Genomic DNA, 13922 nt, shown 5'->3' with positions numbered 1-13922 from the left:
AATGATTTTGGTTGGGGTTTGGCAAACCATGGTGTTCTAGTTTGCTAGCTGCCAGAATGCAATATACCAGAAACAGAATGGCTTTTTAAAAAGGGGAATTTAGTAAGTTGCTAGTTTACAGTTCTAAGGCTGAGAAAATGTCCCAATTAAAGCAAGTCTATAGAAATGTCCAATCTAAGGCATCCATGGAAAGATACCTTGGTTCAAGAATGCCAGTGAAGTTCAGGGTCTGTCTCTCTAGTGAGAAGGCACATGGCACCCAAAGCCGTAAAACTCTGTCTCCTGCCACCTCGGTGCAGCCATTTCTCTCTCCCTGGAAACTCTGCCCGGGCGGCTTTGTTTCTCCCTGAAATAAAGCCTTTGCCTGAACTCCTTTATCCTTCCTTGTTCCTGGTGAGTTTGCCGAGTTTGCCTTTCAGAGCCTAGACTTGCACTAATATCAAACATAAGATATCAGCAAGAGACCTTTCCCCACTACCTCACTACCTTAATTGAGACTTTTGGTGATTAGTGAAATGTTTGCATTGCATCCGTATATTTAAATTTCACCAGTGTTGATTTTTATACTAGGCAGCCAATCTCAGACTGCATTTTCGGAGATAAATATTTGACACCATAGAATTCCAGATTTACAGTGGACCCTTGGACATAATTCTGTCCTTAACATTTATCAACTTTTGATCTAAGCCTTAAAAACTAGTATTTAAAAACCAATATGCATTTAAAAACTAAGTATTCTGCATTTCTAATGGAAGTATAAAGATAATTCAGGAATGTATTATTCATCCCTGCTACTTCTGTCTTTAGTGTTAACAGAAAAAGTCAAGTACACATTCTGTTTTTGTAGAGTATAGTGTGTAGTGTGTAATGGATAATTGTTCTGTAGTGATTTAAGCACCACAATTCTATACTCTGACATGGAATTCTCCCTCTAATAGGAGTATAGACAACAAGATTGTCCACTGTGCCTTTTCAGAGGTAATATTCTTACTCATTGTCACCATTCATTTAATCTCTCATTGGTGCCCTGTCAAATTCTGCCTTAATTCTATGTATATTTCCTGTCTGTGTCTTCTGAAGTGGCCAGGTGACTCTCCAATATAATACTTCTTTATGACCCTGTGCATTGCTTTCTGAAAGAATGCAGGGCAAAGGAATAAGAGTGCCATATGAAATAAGGGATGGTTAAAAGCAGGCAGGGATAATAGCAGACTTTGTATATCTTTATCTGTCTTTTTTTCTCTTTTAGTGTTTATTGCTTGTCTTTCTTTTTTGCTTTTTTTAGCCTTTATTCCTTTGCGAATCGTTTCTATGATGGTTGTTGCCTCTATTTTTAGCCACACTCAGTTTGCTTTGTTAGTGAATCTGTTCAGATATGTGAGTGATATCTCTTCCAGCTGATTGGCATTTTTGAAGTATGATAACATGCCTACAGCTGTAGTGTAAATAGGAGCAGTTGTGGAGTAAGGTTTATTAATAAAGGTGTGAGTTCTGGGAAGTTCCAGTGGAAAATTCTTAACAGCCTTAAACGTTATAAATATTTAAGAAAAATCAGCTGTTTTTTTCTATTTACTTCTTTGGCAGTTTTTGAAGTTTGGACATTTGGTGATTAATATGTAGGAAAAACAAAAAACCCAGATGGCATTTGGCATGTAGAAGATGCTGTAGTGAGCAGGAAACATAGCCCTGACTTGTGGTCCTGCTTTCAAAGTAATTGAAAGGCCTGAAACCTAGCTTCCCAGCAAAGAACAAGTAGGCAAGTAAATTGGAGGCTTCCTTCTTAAGGTTTATTGATGCTGTTTTGACCAAATAGAAAGAAAGATCATTTACCTTTAAAAACTCAAATCTAAGTTGTTGGTTTTTTTTTTTTCTGTTATATTAGCTGTTTGAAAGAAGTGTGAGGAAATAAAAGGAGGAAAGAAGCTAATATTATCTGATATTTAGATAAAAACCCAGCACATGATTAGATTTGTGGTATTTTCTGTCATTGTTTTCCTTGGCATAGATAATACCAAACACTTGCCTGTTTCTTTGCTTAGAGTTATATTCAGAAGAACTAGAGCTTGACCATCATAAATAGTTCTTCCTCATTAACTGGAAACAAAACTTATTTTAATAATGAGGGCCAAAGCGTTTCCCCCTTAAAGTGGTGAAGAAATGTTCCTGGTTTTGCACAAATCTTGGTTTTAGTTAATAGTTTAATGGTTTGAGGAATTATGATTGTTTGAGAATCTCAAATTACATCCTGCCCCCATTTTTGCAAATACACATCCCAGTTGTATGTGATATGACTTACCCAGATGTCATACAGTCCTCAGATTGTGGCTATGAGCTTTTATTGTGGTACCTTGAAAGGATTTTTTAAGGTACTCAGGCCAGCTAGCTCTAACTATTTTGGTCAGTAATTTGCAGGTGAAGTGGGACTTCATGGATGATACAGTTCCTTGTTTCTGTCATTATATATTACACAAATTCTCAAAGAGAATCTTGAAGTAAAAGCATGTGGTTATACATGTGGTTTGCTCTGAAAAATGAGAATTTATACATACCCATTAGGCAGTAGCACAATCCCTGCATCATAGAACAATGTTAAAATTGCTGTAATGGTTGAATTTGTTATTACTGAGTATCGAAATTAGATTTTTTGACTATATTAAAATTTGTGTGGTTTCTTGATTTTTTTTCTGCAAGGTTTTTAATCCTGAATAATATTAAAATGGTAAGGTTGAAACTTCCCCAAATTTATTAGCTTCACATGACAAGTCAGTAGAAGGGAAAAATATATATAACATCTTAGTGCTTAAAAGAAGTTAGAGTGAAGGGAGTAAATGAGAGCCAGCAAATGTTAGTGGTACAAACATCGCTGCTGCCTTAGTGTGGTCTAGTTGCCTGTCCAAGAGCAATCAGTGTTTTTCTTTGCTGAAAGCAAAGATAACAAAGGACAGTTTCTCCACTTAGAAAGATGCAACACACTTACCTTAGTAAGATCTGTAAAGTGAACCCTGTATGGCCTACCTTTTTTTTATCATATGGGTGGGCAAGTGACCTCTTAAGATTGGGATATTTTTTCCCATAAAATGGGAAGTGGGGATGGCATCTCTAAAGCTCTTCTCTGGCATTAGATTTATATGATTAGAAATAATCCCAGTGTAGTGTATTCAGACGCCTTTTTTTCTGAACTCAAACTTGCATTGAGGTTCAGACATGCCTACTTTTTGGGCAATTAGAATAAGGGAAAGAAGAGGATTCTTTCATTGATCTGTCATGACAGTGAACACCTGCAAAGCACCTGCTGCAAAGCAGTGTGTTTGCTTTCTCCAGAGGACAGTCATAAGAGGACTGTTGGGTGGAGCCAGTCTTTTCTCTGAATTTGCTACCGTGACAGGCCAGGTTACAGCCCTTTCACTAATCTTCCACTCCACTTAGTTGACGGATTCATGAGTGTATCCTCTGTGCAATGCTCTATCCTAGACATTGTAGAGATTACAGGGTAATAAGTTACAAGTTTTATGCCCTTGAGATACATCTACCTGGGTGGCCAGCTTCACTTCTGGACTGAGAAATAACACAAGGCTTCCTTTTCTGGTGCCAAATTCCAGTATCAACAGCAGAATCTCTGTGCCTGGAAAACGGAAACTAGGCTGGAGTGACTGGAAGAGGAGATAGTAGGGCTCCCCAACCTCTTGATTTTTCCTTCCTTCTCAAGGCCCTTTGATCTAATCTGTTCTTAGAAACTTATATGTAGTTTATACATAGATTGACTTTTAAAATAATGTGAATCATACCTTAACGTTAGGAGAGCTTTTTTTCCCCTCAGAGAATTCTTTGGTGAATCCTTTGAGGAAGAAATAATTATTTTCATATTAGGAGAATCATATCTTGATTGATATATTGTGTAAATTTTTTTATTTTTGACTATCAGATTTTTTAAAGTGAAATTCAGGCCATTTGGCATAGGTGGAATGTTACCCATGACGATGAGATGGTATAGTATGGCCCCTTGGGATGTTCCAGTATACACGTGAGCTTTTTTGTAGTAGGCCTAATTGAATGCCACTGGCTTAATTAGTATATCGAACATGATTAGTTTTTTGAATTTCCTTTTATTTTCTTCTCAAATGTCTGTCCATTGCTAAATATTTGCTTTATCTATTTTGGAGCAGGTAGAAGCATTTAAAACAATGTGGAACATGTGTAGCAAGTGAAGAACTAACTAGGGAGACTTAAATCAGAAATTTTGCATTTGAATCCTAGTTTCATCATTTCCTTTCATATGATTACCTCCAGTTTATGTCATTTTGAAGCATATTAAAGTTGATTGAATATGGATCCAATGGTTTGGACTTACTTAAAAGCAGATGCCATAAAGACCTAGACTATCCATGAGCAAAAGATTTATTAAGCTTACTGTATGGATATTGTAGGGACATTACTTTCACTCCTTAAAAGTGTGTCCAGATGCCCTTTTAACTCTTTTAGAAACACAGAGCAATCAAATTTTGGAGCTATAATGCATATATGTATATATATGTATGTGTGTGTATACATACATAAAATGAATGTATTCTAGTGAGGGAAGTGAAATGTGTAAGGTCACACATCTCTCTTAGTAGCAGAGCACATCAGCATATTTCCAAAGGGGATGCTTATTATAGATGCTTTTAATCTATACATTAAAATTTACCAGACCCTGCCTGACAGCACTTGAAATTTCTTACATGTTTAATGTTATTAAAACAGCATTACTTTAAAATATATTCAGTAAATCAAGGTTTTCCTAATTCTAAATATTTTTCCCCCAAATTATTATGAGTTGTTGAAATTTTCCCAGGGATAGAGGTAATTAATAGACATAATTTATGAAGAAGGTGTTAAGTCAAGAACTGACAAAAATCTGAGGTCATTCATAAAATGGAAGGTTGAAATTAATAGATTAAAAAACTGAAACTGAGAAATGTTCTCTGCTGAAATAGCTATTACTAAGTGCCAGTCTACCAGTAAATATTAGAACTACCACCTCACCCCCACCAACTCCCCATATAAACACTCCCATTCCCCACAGTTATAAGATGTGGATGTTAAAAGAAGAGGTTCTCTCTTATTTTCATTTTATTCTTGACTGGTTAGTGGAGAAATTATGTTGGATGGAAAAATTACATTTAGAACTGTGGTAAGTTGTTTTTGACACAGTTGTTTCCATGCTATAGACATTTGGAGAGAAGTATGTTTATTGAAATGTATTTTTATGGAAAATACTCTGGAACCTGTAACTGAAAACGTATGACAGTATTTTGGGGGTTGGTACTTTCTTAATGTTAATTTGTGGATAAGCTCTGAACACCCTTCTCCTATTTTAGAACCACTGACTGACTGAACATTTTCCCAGAATCAAAATTGTGTTCCATGGAATGGAGTATTTGGTGCTTAAATAATACACAAATCCGGGTGGACAGGAGCTGCCTGTCAGTTTTATTAACTTTGACCTTTTCTCCCATTATAAAGATGGTTTGGTAAATATTTAATAGGCCCCTTATAGATCTTGACAGTCAGAACCATGTTTCAGGAAATTGAGATACGTGTATATGATTAACAAATGTCACTAATTATTATGAGTCAGCTTTCAAGAACAGATTTTGCTTTTTGAGAATGAGTCCTTCCATCCACATGTGTCCAATTGAGAGTGTCCAAGATGGCAGAGGTTTTAAAGAAAACCTTTAAAAAACAGACAGCAGTTAGCATTTGTGCTATTTTGTTGTTTTTTTTGGTTATTTGAACAGGTGATCAAAACGATGCCGGGTGGGCAAAATCACCCTGCCACTCTGCATAGTTAGCAGGACTCTTCTACTCAAAGAGTCAGCAGGGCTAGAATGGCTGAGCTTGCATGGACCCTAATAAAATGCAAAGAAGGAGAGCCAAAAGGAGATACTATTCCTTGAGCCAGGAAGGAGTTCCTGCCAAGCTGTCTTTCCCTTTAATTCCGTAAAACCCCATGCATATTGCACTCATTGCAAATTCTGGTAGGGGAAGATCGAAACTCAAGTAGCTGACATTTTGAAACATTGTCTTTCAAGCTTGTATTGTCCCTTGCTTCCATTGATTTCCCATTTAAGAAATCCGTAGAAGAAAAACAAATTTGAGCAAAATTCACTGGTCTTAGATGATTTATTAGAGCCAAATTATGTCCCCCATTTCCATCCTGAAAGAGCTCTACTTTTATTATGAATGTGATATATCTTTGCCTTGTATTGTGCAGTCATAAGATTCCCACAGCAAATTGACCAAGTAAATCAAGAGCCTGTTAAAAAGCAGTATGGCTACTCCAAACACAGATATTTCAGACTTACTGGGTCACTGGATATCGTCATTTTTATAGCAGCTTCAGAGAGTGAATCATTTCAATTGGTTTTGTTTTCTTCACTCTATAATTTTGTGCGGCCCAATGACTTTAGGTGAGGCTGTTTATTTTTCAGGAGGTTATTATTCTTTGCATACAAGGCCTAGCCCCTTTTATGTGGTGGTCATAAGTTTATTATGAGCCGTAATATAGCTGACTCTGCAAAGGAAATCTATGCCTTGGAAGAGCTTTTTGAAAAGAAATTGAATCAGAGCTTCAGAATGAATGACTGTTTGTGTATTTAGTTAATTCTAAATGAATAGTTGAAAGACCTTGCTTAATTTGAGAAAGGAGGAGAAAACATATTGGATGTTATAAATGGTCTCAATCCACATTTTTAGTTTGGCATTTTCACATTTGAATGCTTTATTTACATCTGTTCAAAAATTGAAATACCTTTCTTGAAAGGATAATTTTATTATAGAAAGATTTGTGACAACTCTTAAGATTTATACAAAATACAAACATGAGATTAAAAAAGGAAGGTAAGAATAATTGTCACATGTCAAATTGGATCTAAGCTTCATTTGGCAGTGAGTAAGAATGATGGGATGTATATTGAATCTAAATATTCTGATGGTAGGATTTAGAGGAGATTGACTGCACAGGGGCACGAAGGGACTTTCTGCAGTGGCGGAAATTTTTTGTGTCTTGATTGGGGATGGTATATATATTTGTCAAAACTCATTGAACTGTACGCTTTAAATGTATACATTTATTTTATATACATTATAACTCAACAAAGTGGTGGTTTGTTTTTAAAGTTGCCTGTTGCGTTTATAAAGAGTTAGTAGTATTTCTCTTTTCATCTTCAGAGAGACTGAGATTGATGATAACAACAGCTCACAGAACTATGTTTGTCATTAAGGAAACCTTCTGTATCTTCATGTTAAAAAAATAGAGAAATAAAATGGTCTGTTCTAAGTAAGCTGGCATCTCAGCAGTTTGTCCAGGAACAAAGCAAAGAGTGCTGACACTGTGCCCATTTAAATTATGCTACTTCCCTACCCCCATTATATGGCTTCAATCTATATACATGGAAGTGAAATTAACTTCTCCATCCACTTCTCTTAAATGACCAAAAGAGTGGGCCTACTTGCGTGTTTGGAAAGTATGAATGTGCCTAAGATTTGGAGAGGGTGGTCCTTCCGCCCCATTGTTCAGAAAGAGTGCTGTCACCCCAGTGTTCTCAGAGGTTAGAGCCTACCAGGAATTATGACAAGTCTGGCCATCAATCCAGTGTTTTCAGAGAGTGAAGACTTCTGTCCAGTATTTGGGGAGAGCAATGCCACTGTCCAAGTGCTTGGAATAGGTTGGGCTACTGTTCCATGAGGCCCTGAGGAGAAAACATTCCATGATGGCTCCCAGACTTTGAAATCTACTAGAGTATGCCATGCAAGGTTGCAGAATTGTTTGGGACCCAGGACTCCTGTTTGCTTTCTAATCTCTTCCTATGGGAATAGAATGTTTATCCTATGCCTATCCTCCATTGTGTACTGTAAGCAAAGACCTTTTCTCTAGGTTTCATAGTTTCACAGATGGAGGAGAATTGTACCCAGGATGGACCACACCTATAAATCGATTTTGATGAGGCGTTAGTACTTAATATTGCTACTGAAAGACTTAAGACTTTTGAAATATTATGGTATAATGAGTGTATTTGAATAGGAAAGAACATGTCTCTTTGGTGTCCAGAGAGCGAAGGGGGTTGGTTTGCAGCTCTGTGTTCCTCAGAAAAAACATGTTCTTAAGTTTAATCCATTTGTCTGGATGTGGACCCATTGTAAGTAGGACCTTTTGATCAGGTTCCGTCCATTAAGTTGTGACCCACCTCATTCAGGATGAGTTTTCATCCTTTTACTGGAGGCCTTTATGAGAGAATAAAAATCAGACAGAGAGAAAGCCATGAACCAAAAAGAAGCTGAAGTCAGTAAAACCCAGAAGAGAAGAGAGAGACTAGCAGTCACCTTTGCTGTGTGGCAGAGGAACCAAGGATCACTGACAACTGGCCTTCAGGAAGAGAGTAACACCTTTCTTACCCTACAGTTACCCTGCATTTTCTAAGCCTCTGAACTGTAGGGTAATAAATTCCCATTGTTTAAGACAACCCATTTCATGGTATCTACTTTTAACAGCTTACGAAGTGAAAACTGTAACAGTGAAAACTGTAACCTTGTGGTACTTTGGGTGATTTATACATTGAAAACATGAAAGAATAGTGCAGTCCAGTGGCATTTTCTTGTTGCCACAGAGTGTGGTCATTCCTTTTTATGACTGAATGCTGTTCTATTGTATGTATATGCCATATTTTGTTTGTCCATTCCTTGGTTGATGGACACTTGGATTTCTTCCATCTTATGATGATTGTAAGTAGGGCCTCTATGAATATCAGTGAACATTTATTTAAAAAGAAAACTATTTGCATAAAGCATATATGAATATATGACTAGTAGTGAAAATAAAGAACAAAAAAATTACCCGAATGTTATTACTTAGAAATACACAGTCAACAATATAGAGAACATCTTTTCAAATATCTCTTTGTGCCCAATATAACTTGTTTTTGTTCTTCAATGCAACAAAATGTTGTAAAGTTCTTTCCACCTTTTAACCCATTTCCCAGTTCATTACTGGACATTTAGATTGTTTCCAGTTTATCATCATTATGTAACACAGTGATAAACAACCCTATTCAAGTTTCTTTTCCTTTTGTCCATTTATCTCTTTATGAATAAATTCCTTGAAGTGGGATATTAACGGTTGTATTTGAAATTATTTAAAATATTCTAAGGGAGTAGGATGCATCAAGTATCAATAGTTTAATAACCCTTGCCCTGCTTTTACCAGTGTTATTTTTCATTCCCTTTTGTTTTGTTTTTCTCTACAGTTGCAGTACCATGCAGGTCTAGCATCTGGACTTTTGAATCAGCAGTCACTGAAACGTTCTGCTAACCAAATGGGGGTGTCTGCTAAACGTAGACCAAAGGCTCAACCCACGACTCTTGTCTTACCACCTCAGTGAGTAAGGGGTTAGAAAAAGTACTTTTGTCCTGAGTGAACTCTATTTGTGCTTTGTTTTTGCCTACTGGAAAGTTATTATTTTGCAAAATTGTTTCTTTTTAAAAAGGTATCTATTACTATTAAAAACCAAGCATGAAAATAACGTATTACATAGATCTTTATGGAGTGGCCATAATGTAGCTCCTGTTTTACGTATTTTGTGCCTGACTTTTCCACAAGTGATTTTAAGGTGCATAGATTATTATTTGTTTCCTTATCACATTCCCGAAGTTGGCAGAACAAAAGTACAGTTGTCCTTATTTTACAAATAAGACAACTGAGTGTTTGGGTTTGCTAAAGCTACTGGAATGCAATATACCAGATATAGGTTGGCTTTTAACAATGAGAATTTAGTAACTTATAATTTACAATTCTTGGGCCATGAAAATGTCCCAATTATAAGGCATCCGCAGGATGATACCTGGACTCTGAAGAAAGTCTTCTGGCATCTGGGACACCTCTGTCATATGGGAAGGCACATGGCTGGCATCTGCTGTCCTTCACTCCCAGGTTCTATTGCTTTCAGCCTCTGATTCCAATGGCTTTCTCACTGAGTGTCTATGGGTCCTCTCATTGCATCTCCAGGGCTGTTTTCCCTCTGTGGCCTCTCTCTGGGTATTTCTCTCTGTTATCATCATGAAGGACTCCAGTAAAGGATTATGACCCACCTTAAATGAACTGAGTCGTATCTCAGTTGAAACAACCTAATCGAAAGTTTCCACCTACAATAGGTCTACAACCAAAAAATGGATTAAAAGAACATAACCTCTTCTAGGGTACATAACAACTTCAAACCTGAACACTGAGGAACACATTTTGACAAGCTATAGACCACCTAGAGAATCAGTTGAGAGCCAGGATTAAAATCAGTGCTGAGCTCCACTATTTTTATTAATATAGTAATATATGTGCTTTTTTTTTTACCCCTTCGCAGTTGGATAACAGATACAGTAAAAGTTCATAAAGTAGGCAGTTAGATTATTTTTTTATACATAGGTATATACCCATGTAGCCACCACCCAGGAAGATACAGAACATTACTAGAATCCCATAAGGATTTTTCTATCGTGTTCCTAGTCTGTATCTCTGTTTCCCTCCCTACTGTGTTTAATGTTACTTTTGATTTCTTTAAGCAACAGTTAATTTTGCCCAACCTTGAACTTCACACTTTTGTACCAGTTGTTTCTTACTCAATTTAATATATGTTAGAGTCATCCGGGATATTCTTCTGTTTGTTCCTTTTTGCTGCTGTGTGATATTCCTTAAAATATGTCACAATTGACTAATCCATTTGCCTGTCAAGTTATTTTGCACTAGAAGCCCTCATAGGTGAGTGCCAGTGCTCACTCAGTGATGTGGAATCAGAAATGTGGAACTATCATTCTGTGCTAATAGCTTTTCTATCAGCTAGTACACTCTCGTGAGAAGGGGCAGTGCTCCCAAAAGTCTTGATTTGGACTTTAAACTGTCTGCATGCCTATCCTACTTTTCTGTTGCATCCCTTCCCCTCTTTTTTTATCTCCTTAGTTACAAACTGTATTTTAAAATTCCCAATCCAAAGTCTTTGATCAAGATCTCATTTGTTTTGTAACTATTTATTGTGTATCTGCCATGTGCCAAGCACTGATCAGGAATTTAATCACGAGCATGACAGATATAGTCCCATCTTCATGAAGTATTTCTGTGTATTGGGGTTGGGAAGAAGGGGTGAAGAAAAGAAAAAAGCTAAATGGATCAATAATTTCATACAATAATTTTAAGTTATGATTAGTGCTAGGAAGGAAATAAACAGAGTGGTAAAGATTGGGAGTGGGGAACTGCTTAAATAGAGTAGTCAAAGAAGGCATCTACAAGGAGATGACTTCAGGTGGAGACTTAGAGAATGAGGGGGAGAAAGTCCAGTGATGAGCTGGTAGTGGGGGGTGAGGGGGAAGCACTAACAGGAGATGACTGCCGTAGGGGTCTTTTCTCTCACCACTAGGCATTCTTAGACCACCATGTTGATGATTTTCAGGTTTCCACACAATTAACAGTTGTTTCTCTGATAGCATGAGCATAACCAACTAGCCTCTGACAAGTTTTTTTTCTATACTGCATGCACAGATGCCATATTTTTCAGAGACCACTGGGGAAGCTTATTTTAGTGATGCAAGTCAGAGAGAATTTCACTATTTTGCAAAAAGCTTCTCAAGGAACAGTAGTCTATCTGTTGTTTTTTTATGTTGATTTGATTATTTTACAAATCTCAACTTTCAGTTCTCTAACATCTAATGGGTCTTGTAATTTGTCATTTTCCCTGCATGGGTTGTCTACTGAAGCAAGATGTTTGGAGAGAAGTGAAAGACTTTCTAATGTCCCATTAGACTGGAGCCAAAAAGTGTTTGTTGCTAACTCTCTCTTGACAAAAGTCAGTTCTTAGCCCATCTGTTCACCATTTGTTAATTTGCATTGGCTTGAAACCTGTTTACAGGTGACATGGTATTATGAGGATACTTAGAACTATTTTAAGCACCAAGGCAATCAACAGACTCTGTTCTCATGCCAACAGCAACAACAAAAAGGTGTTCACAACTGTCACTATACATTTATAACAAATCACTCAAAATACTTAGTTTCAAAGAGAAAAGTGGTTACTGTGTCCTAAGAATACAGCAATGAAATAATTTCCTATACTTAGTATCCTATCGCCTATGAGAATTGATTGCTGCCCTTTCACATCGTTGAGCTTTTTGGACTCAAAAAATCCATATGTTGGAATCTCAAATAGAACTACTGACCAGTATGCAGAATTTATATCTAAAAGACATTTATTGCACTTTTATTGAACACCTACTATGTGCCACTTGTCTTAGATACCGTGAATAAGATACAGTTGCTCAAATTGGGTTATAAATATTTTTTAAAAGATAGAAAATAGCACACTGATATTATATATATAATGTAGATGAAAAATGATAGATTTTTAAAAAAGAAAAAATTCCTGAGAAAATTACAGTAAAGGTTTTGGTGACTATTGTTCTTGAGCTGTTTATATGTGTATGTAATTTATAATTTTCTTTCTTTTTTTTTTTTTTGCATGGACAAGCATTGGGAAACAAACCCAGGTCTCTGGCATGGCAGGTGAGAACTCTGCCTGCTGAGCCACCGTGGCCTGCCCAATAATTTTTAAAAACCAAAAACAACCTCTAAAAAGTATTTATTATACTGTTGTTGTGTATTATATCCCAACATTTTATGAAATGTAGTTGTTACATTTTTTAAGGCAGTATAATTTGATCTATGGAATATTTGAATTTGTATATTGATTAGCCATGGTTATATTCTGTAGAAGATGACTAATTAGAAAATTTTTATTTTAAGCAAGGCATAATCATTATAAGAGCTCTCTGAACTAATTTTGTCATAAAGGAAATCCTTTGACCCACTTATTAGACAAACACCCAAATCCTTCAAAGTTGCTATATTAGTTGTCTATTGCTGTATAACAAATCTCCCACAAACTTGGTAGCTTAACAACAATACATGTTTACTATTTCTCATGGTTTCTTTGGGTCAGGTATCTAGGTGTTGTCTTGTCTAAGTGGTTCTGTCTTGGGAACTCATAGGGTTGGAGTCAGATATTGGCCAGGGCTGCAGTCATCTGAAGGTTTAACTGGGGTTAGAGGATCCACTTCCAAGTTGGCTCACTCACATGGCAGGCAGGTTGGTGGGAGACCTTAGTTCCTCTTCGCGTATGTCTCTCCACAGGCTATGTGAGTGTCTTTATAACATGGCTCTGGCTTCTCTCAGAGCCAGGGATCTAAGAAAATGAGAGCTAGGCAGAAGCTATCCTTTTTGGATAGCTGGGAAGAAATATAATATCAGTTCCACCCTATTCTGTTCTTAGAAAAAAGTCCTATGTTTGATTGATCTTCAAGGAAAGGGGATGAGGCTCTATCTTTTGAAGTGTCAAAGAATTTGCAAATGTGTCTTAAAACCACCACAGTTGCCAATGGGGAGGGGCATTCCACAAAGGGAATAGTGGCTGAGCCTCTAAGCTCCATTCACTTATTTTTTCGGTAAATGTTTATTGGATTTCTACAAGTGCTTGATTCTTTGCATTATGCTGGGGATTCAGAGATGAACAAAATATAATTTTGGCTTTCAGGACACTCTGAGTAGAAACAGAACAAACGAGTAGAAGGGTGTCATAAAGAGTGCTAAGTCCTAATGTTGGCCATGATTCTATGGTATCATGCACTCGAGGAGACCATGGACAGGATGCCAGCAGAGATCCTCTACTTAGGGAAGTCCATCTGGACTTCATAGAATTTCTCCACGGCCTTTTATTAAGAGGACTAGATGTTCTCTTGCATGGAAGTACAGGATTCTAAAGAAGGTTTTACTTCTAAACAGTGGAGGAGAACAGTGAATCCTGGAATCCTCACAATGCCCTTGATAAACTGTGCATCCTGTTAGTGCGTGATAG

At 36.9% G+C, this 13922-nt stretch overlaps 1 protein-coding gene across 1 annotated transcript in view; it reads left to right on the top strand.

Moving 5' to 3' along the window:
- Nucleotides 1-13922, top strand: part of MED27 (mediator complex subunit 27) — a 333651-nt gene that overhangs the window by 132911 nt on the left and 186818 nt on the right. The window contains exon 3 of the mRNA XM_077147305.1: nucleotides 9282-9412. Within this exon, the coding sequence (XP_077003420.1) occupies nucleotides 9282-9412 (131 nt within the window). The remainder of the gene's footprint in view (nucleotides 1-9281; nucleotides 9413-13922) is intronic.

The sequence above is a fragment of the Tamandua tetradactyla genome, chromosome 2 (genome assembly GCF_023851605.1).
Source record: "Tamandua tetradactyla isolate mTamTet1 chromosome 2, mTamTet1.pri, whole genome shotgun sequence".
NCBI lineage: Eukaryota > Metazoa > Chordata > Mammalia > Pilosa > Myrmecophagidae > Tamandua > Tamandua tetradactyla.
Note: the sequence above shows the minus strand (reverse complement) of the source record. Positions and strands in the feature narration are given on the sequence as shown.